The sequence below is a fragment of the Labeo rohita genome, chromosome 17 (genome assembly GCF_022985175.1).
Source record: "Labeo rohita strain BAU-BD-2019 chromosome 17, IGBB_LRoh.1.0, whole genome shotgun sequence".
NCBI lineage: Eukaryota > Metazoa > Chordata > Actinopteri > Cypriniformes > Cyprinidae > Labeo > Labeo rohita.
This window is the reverse complement of record NC_066885.1, coordinates 33,841,727-33,855,834: the sequence shown is the minus strand read 5'-3', so window position 1 is coordinate 33,855,834 and position 14,108 is coordinate 33,841,727. Positions and strand designations below refer to the sequence as shown.

Here is a 14,108-nt window from a genome sequence, read left to right as displayed (position 1 = left end):
TGGCACTTTATCGCCTTGTGACTCAAAGCACTTGAGCCAGACAGGTAAATAATATGGTAATGAGGGTGTCTGCGAGTGCTTCTTCACACACTGGGGGTTAATTGTTATTATAGGGGCAGGAGGTCAAACGGAGTAGGCTTCCGGAGTTGCTGAAATATACATTAATAGGAAACATTCACTAATCTCCATTGCAACATGACAGCGCTCACAGTGATTTCAACAAGTTCTTAGGTTTGAAAACTTTGAATAGTGTGATTTTACCCATTTATGTGAGTAAGCACTTGCTTTACAGCTAAGAAAATTAATCAAACTTTTTTTTTTTTTTCTAAAGGTTAAAAACATCCAGATAGTGTTTTTGTGCTAAGGTTTTAAGAACATTAAGACAAGATAACTCTAAATAAACGTTCTATTAACATTACTAAAAGAACCAAACCAACGTTCTGAGAACATTCCTTGTTAACTGTGTTTCCACAAAGACGTTTTATGTATTTGTTTGTTTGTTTGTGTGTTACAAAAACATCTGTTCATAAACCAATAAACTGTTCTGAAGAACCTTCGGACAACTAAATAAACTCTCCCATGTAAACCATTATACAGCGCGGCAAAGAACCATATTGAAGAACTTTCACTTTTAACCTTATAACTTGAGTTTATTTTTCTGTGACTCAAATAAACATGCACTTTTCCTCCGCTATTTAAGTGTGGTCAACCCATGTGATGACTTCCCTAGAGGGAAAAAAAAACATTTAATAGATTGCATGTGCTTGCCAGCGTACTGATTATGCACTCCAGAAGATATCGCAGTATCCATCCACGGCGTGGTGTTGCAGTGCATGCATGTAACTTAAAGAAGGAAATAGATCTTGTGTGTTTGCGTTCTCTGGGGTTTATCTGAGGTGTTGGGCGAAGTGCGGTGGGTTGAGAAAGTAGGGGAGGAGGCAGAGGAACTTCATAGGGCGGTCACATAAAAACTGCCCGGAGAACTGGATGCGAGATCAGTCGGTGATGTTCTGCGTGCTCGACTATTCTTGGAGCTACAGAGATCGGCGTTCGCACTGGACTCAGTTGGTTTCTTCTACGTGATGCGGAACTAATGATATAAACATTCGCTTCAGGGTTGGACTTTTGTTGTGTGAGGTGAACTCCTTAGAAAACTCCTTTTTACCGTCTTCTCATCCAGGAATACCGTGCGCATCTCTACCAATGGTAAGTTGGCTTATCCTATTTTAGTCAGCATACACGGTACTTGATACGATAAGAACAAGAACTGATTTATAACCATATTTGAGGTATTATGTCGACCCAATAACACGCGTTTTGGCCATTTTGCACGTAAATGGAATATTGTACGCCCTGTATTCTCTGTAGGCGACGCGACTAAATGGAACGCTCCCATTATATTCCACAAACCTGTCTTCACTTCTACAAAGGCAATTACTATAATCAACAAAGCTGTATAAACCGAAAACGGGAGCGTTCTGCTTTGTTGCGTAGCCAAATAATTGTACTGGGAGTATTAGGAATGTTACACGGGATTAAATATTTCTATATTTGCTTACCGGATAGCTGACGTCAAATGTTTTTTGCAAGGTTAACCACCAACGCGCTCAGGCACCTGACCGAGCGCTCACATGAAACCAGCCGGGTGGATGAGAGCTTCCACATCTGCTCCTAATGTACCAGTAGACTATGGCATTTCATTCAAACATCTCTTTAAATGCTGTTCACATGTGCTAATATTAGTACAGTTTTAGCAACGTATCAAGATTCACTTTTATGCTTTGAGTTTTTTGGAATATACAACAAAAGTCTACATTGTAAGTGCTCCGAACCTAAACTGGCAACTAACGCATTGCTAACTCATGTTTACTCTTGTCTACCCAGCGTTTACGTTGTCATTTCAAGTAAGCGTTAAAAATAATAGCTGTGTTCTTCATTTGATTTAGTAAGTAAAAAGGGTCTCCAGTGTGCAACTGAACTAGTACATTTGACCTCCACGAATGTTTTGAAGACTCGTACTTTGTCTTAAATGAGTTGTAGTGAAGAGTGATGGCACTCAGTCAAGCATAAGAACACGTCTGTAAGGTTTTATGAGGTACATTATGACATAAAGAGACACAACCCATGAGTCACTTGGCAGGGATGTTTATCTTTAGTTCAAGGAGGTGGAAGGCAAAAAAATGAAGAAACAAGATACTGTCTAAATATCTTTTCATGCCACATACTTATTAAAAAGTAAACACTGTTGCAAGAGTTGTAGTCAGATAGTCCACTGATGATTACACATCAACAGATGTTGTTGTCTAGACTAGAGCAGAGGTCTTGAGCCTTTTTTCAGGAAATGTTTCTTGATGGATGTAATAATGTGCTTATAATACTGTATTTGCATACTTTCGTTATGATACTGCAAAACCGTTAACAATCATTGGATCTGATGGACAGAGGACTTCTAAAGGAGCACATATTTTGGTCGTTTTGTTGTATTTCATGCAAATTAAGTTTGAGGTCAAACAATAATTGGAGGATCCTGATCTAGAGATTGTGTCCGTGCAATACAGATTCTGTATTGTACACATCCATACAGCAGGCCATAGGCTACTTTCTTCAAGCTCTCTCATTTTCCAAATGGACAGAATGCTACTTGGGTCTTCAGTCTGCTCATATTGTCTGTTACTGTGGGAAATTGCTCCCCCATACACATCGGAAGAACCATGTGCATAACCTAATCTCATTAAGCACGGTTAGGGTAGAGCAAAGTCGAGTGCTGTTAGCTTTACACGACTCGGCCAAATTAAAAGAAGCAAACTGCACTATAAAACCCACTCTATCCAAAAGCACATGCACTGCACTCCATCTTCAAACAGGGATTCTGTAAATATTTAGGGCAGTATCTGTAGGCTTTTAAACAAGAGTAGGTGGTCTGAAGAAACCAGTTGTTTGTGCTCTGTTACATGTTTTCTGGCATGCCTGATCAAAGTCTTTTAGTTACGCTCATTTTTATGGTTTGCGCTCGACATAATGAACTGTTTGAATAGCTGTACTAGCTGCATTGTTGTTCAAACAGCAGATTTGACCAATCTAAAAACCACTGGCCTCCTGGTAACCACGTTGAAAACCACGTTTCAGTAGATCATTTAAGAATCACAACGCAAATGCTGCTAGTATCACAACTGTGAAGACACAGAAAGAAATAACACTCATGACCACACACACACGGTGTTCTTGTTAAAATGCATCATTCCTGTTGTAATGGATGGACTTGCTCCAGCAGAACTAAGTCCAAGAAATGACAAAATGCATGCGTTGCTACGCTCAACTATTGACTTCAGCTGTGGATTCAGTGATGACGTTGCTTTCTGAGACCTTTCACAAGCACTTGTGATTGCTGTTAGTGCAGTTACTCTGTTCTCAAATTAATCGTTGAAAATCCCATTTGCACGGTGGTTGCGATAAAGATATCTCTCTTAAGTCCATTCTGCTTTTGGCACAAATTATTTCATGAAGGTGTAGAACCAGGAACGGTGCCGCTTGTATGGCCAGTCTGGGCCGGGGGATTTTTAAAAGACCATCAATAAAAGAGGCAGTCTGGGATCTCTTTGTTGACAAACGAACCTCTATTTGTATGTAAATTGAATTGCCATCTTTTCAGGTGTTCACACCTGGCAGTCTTGGGCAACACGTTATCTTTGCTCATTTACAAGCGACATTTTATTTGCTTTACGGTGTCTGTCTGTCCCAAACTTGCATTTAGCTCATACTGAAATCATGCCATACTATAAGTGTTTGTTGTAATTGGATTACGTAAAATATTAAATGGCAAATATACCCTGTGTTTCAGGAAAGGAATCTCACTGCAGTTCTTAAACAGCCTTCCAGGACCACGTAACATTCACTTGAGGAACTCGTCCTGTATCAACTCTCGACAAACATGGACTGTTTTCCCATGCTTTATTTTCTGTCGGTAAGTGGACCACGCCTATCCAGTCCTAATCGTGTGACGGGGTTGTTGCATATTTGGAGCAAATTAAAAGGCTTAGTCATTCTTTACAAAAAACAGTGGTCAATAAGGAGTTTTGCTTTAAGCTTTTTTATGTTGCGGTTCAAGCACTTGAAAATTGTAGGTTGCTGTCCTTGTTTGACATCGGTTGTGACTACCAGTGTCGTTTGGTTTGACCCTTAAAGGGATAGTTCTCCCAAAAAATGAAAATGATATCATTATTTACTCACCCACGTGTCATTCCAAACCATTCCAAAATGGTTTTGTGGAACACAGAAGAAGATATTTTTGCGAATGTGTTCTTTTGTGCGTCCGTACGCTCTAAAAAATAAAGGTTCTTTATTGGCATCTGTGGAACCTTTCCATTGCACAAAAGGTCCTTTATAGTGGAAGAAGGTTCTTTAGATTATTAAAATGTTCTTCACACTAAGAAAAAATGGTTCTATTAAGAACTGATCACTGAAATGCTCTTTGGAGGACAAAAAAAAAAAATCAGTGGAAAGAGTCAATGGAGTTTAGGGTTGAAATGACATGAGGGTGAGTAAGTGATGCATAATTCTACTTATTTATTTATTTGATGAATGCTCCCTAAAACTGATTTTTAAACTAGTCGATTGTAAACAAGTTATGGCAGTTCTAAATAAACAAGGTCTAAAACATACTCTGTACAAGTACACAAACCCAAATGCATCTACAAAGTAAACAAATATTATTGGAGTACATTTTACAAGAAAATACTATTTCTATTTCAAAATGTAACATACATTAATGTTTCTTGCCAATTTTGTAATTAGTTGAGAAATTTACTAGCAATTTCTTAGTGAAAATGGTTTCTACACCCTTTCTTTTTTCCAGTTTGTGTATAAGAAAATACGATTTCAGTCTTTCGACTTCAAACTTTTAAGTGTTACCATAGAATTGCTATTTGTGGAATTTGCTAGCAATTTCTGAGGGAAAATTATTATTATCCTTATTTTTTTTAGTATAGCTAATAAGCTCAAAAATCTGAAACATGTCGAGTGCATTTCAGACTGTCTTGTACTGTCTTGGTGGAGCAACAGCTTGAAGTGAATGTTGCTGAGAATGTTAGTGGAAGTCAAAGTGTTTGTAATGAGCTACCTGAATAATAACGCATGTCGTGTAATGACGCAGACGTTTGAAGGAAATTTTGTGGAGGTCTGTTACAGGACCGCATACCTGCAAATCCTTGCGTAAAGTATGTTTCTGACCTAAATGTCCATGACATTTTAATGGTATCCAGTTTAATTATTAAAATCAAGGTGACAATGGGGAATCAAACATCTTTAATTGAAGTCTTGCCTTTCTCTTCTGCTTCCTCAAATTCCCCGCCTGCCCACCAGAGACATCATGATTCCTGGTAATCGAATGCTGATGGTCATTTTATTATGCCAAGTCCTACTGGGAGAGAGCAGCAATGCTAGTCTAATACCTGAGGAAGGGAAGAAGAAAGTGTCGGCTCAGCACCTGGGTCAGAGTCATGAACTGCTGCGGGACTTTGAAGCCACGCTGCTGCACATGTTTGGGCTGCAGAGGCGACCGCGACCCAGCTATTCGGCTGTCGTGCCCCAATATCTGCTCGACCTGTACCGCCTGCAGTCAGGGGAGGCCGAAGAGGCCGGAGCCCACGACGTGAGCTTCGATTATCCCGAAAGGTCCACGAGTCGAGCAAACACCGTGAGAGGATTCCATCATGAAGGTAAGACAGCGGAGACGGTGACACTTGATGAATGCAGTCTCAACCCAACATTTAAAAAGTCTCTGCAGCACCACACTTTGTCATGTGGATCCTGTCGAGGGACTTTCCTTAACATGCAATTATTTTTAATGCTACTCCACAGATTTCTAAATAAACTCCTGTTGCCAGCAATGCGGTCTCTTAGGCAGACAGAATTCCCAGAAGGCTTCAGAAAAATACACATTTAGTATCAAGTTGATAGAAGGCCATCAGCATGGTTAAACAGTTTATTTGTGTTATTTTACTTTGCTTTTTTACCTGCATACTTAAGAGTCAGAGTTGAGACTGCACTGAAAAATGGACAAGGAGTAAGTAAATACTGAAAATAGAATTTAATCAAAACATCTTTAAACATCTTCTGCATTGAAAAGAAATGATACTTTGGACCAACTTAAAAAAAGTAAAGTAAAAGAAATGTATTAGCATTTCTTTATTATGGAGTTACATTTTAATTTAATATTAGACATTATAAATAAAGACCTTTATGTTCATTGTGATGACTTTTTTTTTCAAATAGGCATCATAGTTTCTGTTTTGCACAAACAAAAACAACTTAAAAAACAGAAATGAATGAAAACCAGAAAAATTTCTGCAGTTCGTAAATCTAGCCAATATGTGTTTTGCACTTGAAAGGCAGGAGTATAAATTACATGACTGTTACGTTTTTTAAGTGTTTTTGAATATCATTGGTGGGTCAAACAAATCATCCCACCCACAAACTCTCACTATTGGCTGAGCCAATATTTCTAAAAAAAAAAAAAAAAATTATTGCAATTTTATTTGGCACCTCTAGTGATGCAGAAATTACACTCTCCTTCAGTGAAGATGCTGCTCAAGTAAATACTTTTCCTGCTGTTCAAGTAGGCATTCAAAATGTGATATAATAAGACGAGAGCAAACATTATAGATTAAACGTGTGATTGCAAGGCATGAATATTAATAACTAAGAGCCCGAGTGATGTTATTAATTAAACCTGTTAATTTATAATAAAAAAGATAACTGGATGAGAATAAATATGTAAGGGATAATTTAGAGTTATAATAATCGGAAATTATTTGAAATATTTGCCAACAATCTTATAGGTTCTCTTAAGAAGAAATAATCCACTTCAATCTGACCAGTTTCTTATTCTTCTGAATGATTTTTTTAGTGAAGAATCCCAAATTTCTAGCCATCTGTTCAGTAAAGTAATCCCCAAGAACTGTGATGCAGTTTTAAACCACAATCGTAATTATAATTTTGCGCTATATCAAACGAGAGAATGACAGCGATACGAGACACATAAAAGTAGAGATGTTGGAAATTCTACCTAGATGAGAGGGCCATAATACCATAATACATAAAAAGGGTCATAAATGTTTTCCAGAAAAATAGATATTATTCATTTCAAATTAATATCAAACAAACATTAAAAATCTGTATGCACTACATTGTGTTAAATTGCATTGTAGTTAATGCAAGGTATAATTTTACTAAATTATGTGTTATTAGGATTCATGTTTGTACACAAAAACAAAAACTAAGTACATATTTTTCCATTGGTCTAATTGAAAATCATGTTTTTTCTTTTATGTGAACAATAGTTTCTTTTATTTTTTCTATAAGTAGTATTTTAATGTTGATGTGCATCACATAATGGCTAGATTTACTGTCTGGAAAAATTATTGTTTGTTTGTTTGTTTGTTTTCCCTCATGTTTTTAGTACATATGTGACATATGCACCACAAAATGCACCACAAAGTCAATTTTCTAAAATTAAAACTTATACATCATCTGAAAGCTGAATAAATAAGCTTTCCATTGATATTTGTTAGGACAATATTTGGCCGAGATATTTGAAAATCTAGAATCTGAGGGTGCAGAAAATCTAAATATTGAGAAAATCGCCTTTAAAGTTGTCCAAATGCATATTACGAATGAAAAATTAAGTTTTGATATATTTATGGTAGGAAATTTGAAAAATATTTTCATGGAACGTGATCTTTACTTAATATCCTAATGATTTTTGGCATAAAAGAAAAATCAATCATTTTGACCCATACGATGTACACCCGTGCTACTTAAGACTGATTTTGTGGTCCAGGGTCGCATTTTTGAAAATATCAATGTCTTTTTGTACGAAGTAAACAAAGTTAAACATTGACAAACAAAAAGTTTTTAATGAAAATTCTACTTATAGCTACATAGCTCATATTACAGCTACTGTATTTTTTATGGTTATATTAAGTTGTAAAAAGGCAAAAAATATATTGATTAAATATGGTCTAAATATGTTCTTTATAATAAGTCATTTTTTTACTTTGTATAATTGTTTTTGTGTTTAGGAAGGAAGATAGTTTTGATTAATATTAAATCAAAATTTACGGTTTGAACCAAACAATTAAGAGAACGTGATATATTTTTTGGTCCAAAGGATCAGTTTTTTCAGTCTAATAAGAATTTGCTACTGTATCATTTCAGAATTTGTCATAACTGTGTATTTGATCTTGTACCAGTTTCTTGACCTGTCCTCTGATTTTCCTCCTCTAGAGCACATGGAAGAGCTGCAGTCAGACGCCTCACAGGAGACTCCTCTGCGCTTCGTCTTCAATCTCAGCAGCATCCCAGAGGAGGAACTCATTTCTACCGCAGAGCTTCGTATCTACAGGCAACAGATAGATGATGCAATCTCAGATCCTCAACACACGGGAGACGACAGTCTCCACCGAATAAACATATATGAGGTGCTGAAGCCCCCGCGGGCCGGACAGCTCATCACGCAGCTCCTGGACACACGACTGGTGCGCCACAACGCGTCCCGATGGGAGAGCTTCGACGTGAGTCCCGCCGTGCTGCGCTGGACCCGCGACAAGAGCTCCAATCACGGCCTGGCCGTGGAGGTGGTGGCCCTGAATCGAACCTCGCGTCACCAGGGACGCCACGTGCGCGTAAGTCGCTCCTTGCATCCGCTTCCGGACGAAGACTGGAACCAGCTTCGCCCGCTGCTGGTCACGTTCGGGCACGACGGCAAAAGTCACCCGCTGACGCGGCGAGCGAAGCGCAGCCCGAAGCAAAGAGGTCGCAAGCGCAGCCGCAACTGTCGGCGACACGCGCTCTACGTGGACTTCAGCGACGTGGGCTGGAACGACTGGATCGTGGCACCGCCCGGATATCAGGCGTACTATTGTCACGGGGAGTGTCCGTTCCCGTTGGCCGATCACCTGAACTCCACCAATCACGCTATTGTACAGACGCTGGTGAACTCGGTAAACACCAATATTCCCAAGGCCTGCTGCGTTCCCACCGAGCTCAGTGCAATTTCCATGCTCTACCTGGACGAGACGGACAGGGTGGTGTTGAAAAACTATCAGGAGATGGTGGTGGAGGGATGTGGCTGCCGCTAACAGTCGCACCCTGGACACTTATTTATAACTTCCGTGTTGAGATGCGTTTGTCTCATTTCTTTGTCTCCTCGATCATATATTTTGACAAAAAAGTATATATAAATATATATTTATATCAACATAATTAAAAAAAAATAAAAGTGTCCTTATTTTAATTATAAATCAGCTGTACAGCTTTTCATAATGTATATCAGACTGCATAAGGGTTTTTTTCTATGAGCTAGAAGAATTAGCCACTAAAAAGTTTATTTACTGGTAGTATTTATTTCTTTAATACAGTATACGTTCACGAAATGCGTAGCCAAGTGACCCCCTCGGAATGCATCGTTTGTGTACTTAAAATAGAGCACTGTGTGAAATGCTAGGAGAACTGATTTTCTTGCTATAACAGATGAAGAGATCAGACGTGTATTGATATGAGGTAAATGTTCTGCATCAGCATGTGATTTACATGTTCCCAAAATTACTTTGTTGTTAAATAAATTGTGAAACATTCCAACAACAACGTGAGATTAATAAAAGGCAGTGTGACTCTCTATTATCAAAGTTTCAAGAACAAAATCATGATATTTGTTTCTCACTACAAACAAACATTTCTAAAACCTTATGTATTAATATCTATATTTTCAGCCACATTATTATCTGACTAATGCTGATTTTGCTTTTTACATTTCCACCTAAACACCTCCTAAATTCAAGCCTCAAGTCTCTGTTTGATGCTTGTCATAAAATATTACACTTGTAAAATAATACTCTTTTTGCATGATTTGATTTAGTCAATGGCGTTTGGTATGGGTAACCCAATATGAAGAAGAAAGAAACATTTATTTGTACAGATCAATGTTCAAATATGTAAACAAACATCTATTTTATCAAATATGCTGTGAGAGTGTCCTAAAAAGTGTTATTATAGTAATTAATACTATTTTACATTACAGTAATAATTAACTAATCAGAATCATCCCTGAGAATTACAAATACAAACCAAAACATAGCAGTAAGAATTTGGTGGGAAAATGTGCTTGAAGTCTTGTGAAAATTATGCAAAAGCCAATATGTTTTCCTTACACAATATATACCTACACATTTCATTTTGGGGTCAGATGGAACCTGGATGTATATTTGAATAAGACTGCACAAAAACAAGTTGAGTGACTTAAAGTGGAAATGAACATCTGTGCTGTGAATCAACACACTTCTCAGCTGACAAACACTTAAGCAATGACAATGACAGCTAAAGGCATTTTAAACTTGATTCAGTGAAGATTAAGTTTGCATACCATAGAAATCATAATGATGAGTGTCGTGTCTTCATACATATTGGGTACGTGACACAGGACCAAGAGCCAATGCGGAGATTATAACTAAATGAATGTTTTTATAACTAGTAATAATATCAGCATGTTGCCAGTGGAGTCGAGCAGACGCAGCTGTGAGCGGGTTCACACCAGTCCTCATCCAGGTGCGTCTGTGATGCGCATAATAGCGGCTAGACTGCGTGACTGAATGGGAGTGACACTTGCGTGATTCTGGCGACACCGCGCTGCGCACGTCGCGACGCGACGCGACAACAAATCAAAGGTGAGACGGTGTGTCTCCATCAGCAGACTGAATACAGACGCCTGTCAGTCTCTAAATCACTCATTTACTGCCCGTATTCCACGATAACACCAACGGAAGCCCTTTGAACTGTCAATAAGCGTCGTTCGGCATCACTGTCCGATCATCTTTCTGTCTTTTGTTACATGCTTTTCGGTTTAAAGGCTTTAATTGATCAAATCCTCTCGTGCTACTCAGGCCAGGGGCTTGCGTGAAAATAAACACTTGTCCAAAATACTGTTAAGGACTTCTGTCATACAGGATTCAATCATAATGGGGTCCAATAAGAATCTCTAAGGATGACTAAATACTAAGTGAAATGCCAGCAGGATTCTTTTCATTCTTATTTGATTTCCAGTGGAAGTTGTGTATTCGTCACTTTCTCATATGTAAGGTAATATCACATTTCTGTGACAGGAATTATTGATTAATACATGTAAAAATAATTAATTAATGTCGAGTGTATTCTTCCTGCAGTATGTTAGGCTACCCTACTTCATTTTCTAATGATATAATTAACAGGAAAGCACCCATACATTTAAATAAATAAATAAAGTTCATATATATATATATATATATATATATATATAAACATATAGTCATTTATCATATGGATAAAGTAAATTTTTTTATTAAGATTATTTTTTGCCTAGAAATAGCTGTTTCTCTAGTTTATTTTGATACTTTGCTTTCATGCTAACTTAAAACCCACATGCTAAAACAGTTTGCTATGTTATGTTTGTTTGGGGTGGGGATAGTTGTAACAGTTCATTAAAAATGCTACAACCAACTCCTTATGATGATTCCAATGAGTCCAATTGTTCAATCACATCCTCTATTGTGGTAAAGTCATGTGAGGTTTTTGTTGCACATCAAGGGATTTATGTCAAATGTGTTTCCATCATAGTTTATGCACATCTTCTTATTGAATAAAAACACCTTAAATGAGCACATACGTTTTTTTGTGCATGTTTAGAATTTATGCGTATCTTGACATTTCCATCCAGTATTTTTTAATGTGATATTCCAAAATTCACATAAAAATAGGTAGATGGCAACACAGCTAGTGACTGAAAACAGTACACAAACAAAGTCTTACTTACTTCACACTGTACTTCTATCCCCGGCCTGTGTTACAACTCATACCAGTAGTGGTGTAGGTTGTAACAGCGAACTCTTGTATTTGACATCATCTTATGACATATCCTCTGTCATTATGCAGTATGACGTAATGAAAGTGAGTTTTATTTGTAGTGAACAAATGTGGCTACCATATATCAAAATTTGAGAAAAGTGTTACTTTAATCCCTGGTCTTCCCTATATATATATTATAAAATGTAACGTTATTAGGAGACATTCTGAGCATTTACTCTTATATCTACTGTTAAAAATTCTAAAAAGTAAAAGTATATGAAGTTACTGTGGCTCGGCTGAAAAAACGTACTTTGCAAGGTTGTAACCTCATATTTAGGACTGGTTATACTAAATATGATGTAACAATCTTTATGTTTTAACAGGATGTCCCCCAAGTTCTCAAAAAAAAAAAAAAAAAAAAATCATGCACTGTGTTTCCTGAGATGACCCTTTTACATTTACAGTGATTAATGTGTAAAGAAGCAGCACCACATCTAATCTTTGAAGAGAAAAAAAAGCCCACTACATTTGTCTTATCACTTCGCAAAGCTTTAGTCAAATTACCTCAGCCTGGAGGTACAGGCTTGCCACTTTTCCTTTGAAGACTATATCAGACACAGGTTTGTCAGATGAGGGAAGGTAGGAATTTCATTTTGAAGTGGCTTAAGGCAGAGGCTGAGCTTTTCCAAGTTTTCTTGGAGCAGATGCACATCGACTGGCCTCCCTCCATCAAAATAACATCGCACCAGACCCTTACAGAAAGATGCGCAGGATCACCTGCTGCAGTTTCAACAAAATATACAACAACTTGGATGCAATCTTTAAAAGTAGCATTTGTTAAATGTCTACTTTCCCATGTTGATTTATATTCAGTGAACCGACACAATGAGTCTAATCTAATGGATCTCTTTATGTACGTGTATTAAGGCTGTTTTATGAAAGTCACTTGGTAGTTGATTCAGATAAAGTAGGTTTGTTGTTGCGCAGGAGGTTTCTCTCTGTGCGGTCCGCAGCTCAGACTTGTTTCATCATGCACCCTCGCAGCAGCTCTTACTAAGCAGTGGATGTGTGGCTTGTTTTGATGGGAGGGGATCAGTTGGCTAATAACGGCTGATGTCAGTGCAGGTGGAGGTCAGATCCTCTTGTTTCACTCCCCCGCTCACTGCGCCGCATTCATGCACGGCCCCAAGTGTACGGAGCGGGAGCCAAGCGGGCGACACACTAGAAGCGGCTGCTTTGCATCTTTGCAACTGCAGGGTTATTCATGTCACACAGTCTCGGCCCCGTCCTTTGCTCTGAGGTCTGAGTTGCTTCTGAGATGTGGATAATTCAACAGCCGGTAGCTAATGAGAAAACTGCATAACCACTGCAAACAAACTCAGTCTTTCCCTTGAAGGATCAAAAATCATGGCCCCAGAAGACTCAGCATTTAAAAGAATTTAAAAACAGAAATCTGAGACTAGTCATTTTGTTAAAGCATCTTTTTCCACCTGAATTATTCAGTAAAATTCTGTTGGCAGAGCTTAACTTGTACTGAACCCACAATGTTTTTTTAAAGTAATAGTTCATCCGAAAATGAAAATTTCTTGTACTCACCCTCAGGCCATCCAAGATGTAGATGAGTTTGTTTCTTTGTCAGATTTGCAGAAATGTATCATAAAAACACAATAATCCACAAGTAATCCACACCACTCCAGTCCATCAGTTAACAGAATACAAAAGCCACAATTACTTGTTTTTATCAGCTGTTTGGACTCTCTTTCTGAAGGCACCCATTCACTGCAGAGGATCCATTGATGAGCAAGTGATGCTACAATTCTACAAATCTGTTCCAATGAAAAAACAAACTCATCTACATCTTAGGTGGCCTGAAGGTGAGTAAGTGTTCAGCAAATTTTTCATTTTGGGTGAACTATTCCTTTAATTATATTTTTTCCTCAAGTAAAATACTAATCTGGGGTGTGTTTCCCAAAGCACCGTTAGCCAACTATAGTTGCAAGTTCTGTCGTTACCAACATAGTTCAATGATTCAATGTTTCCCGAAACCATAGTTCTAATCGAACTGTAATCGCAAACAGCGTTGCAAACTTATTTGGCTGGAACTGCAGTTCTCGACCTCTGGTTAGAAGCATAGTTTCTTGTTAGTAAGACTTAAATAAATAATGCTTCATAATCTTCCATTCTATCTAAATATATATGCATTTTAATCTATATATTTTTGTGCGTCCTCAATAAGC

General features: G+C 37.8%; 1 protein-coding gene across 1 annotated transcript; it reads left to right on the top strand.

The window, feature by feature from the left end:
- The first annotated feature begins 889 nt into the window (after positions 1–889).
- On the top strand, positions 890–9,684 carry bmp4 (bone morphogenetic protein 4). Its single transcript, XM_051132528.1, has 4 exons — positions 890–1,206; positions 3,839–3,961; positions 5,359–5,714; positions 8,284–9,684. Exons 3-4 carry the CDS (start codon positions 5,366–5,368, stop codon positions 9,135–9,137), a joined length of 1,203 nt encoding a protein of 400 aa, XP_050988485.1. The 5' UTR covers positions 890–1,206; positions 3,839–3,961; positions 5,359–5,365; the 3' UTR covers positions 9,138–9,684.
- Positions 9,685–14,108: the final 4,424 nt, after the last annotated feature.

Excerpts from the sequence above, each read along its gene's own strand:
- bmp4 (XM_051132528.1), top strand. The coding sequence starts at position 5,366 with ATGATTCCTGGTAATCGAATGCTGATGGTCATTTTATTATGCCAAGTC. Across the intron at positions 5,715-8,283 it reads GAGAGGATTCCATCATGAAG|AGCACATGGAAGAGCTGCAG; the intron begins GTAAGACAGCGG and ends TTCCTCCTCTAG.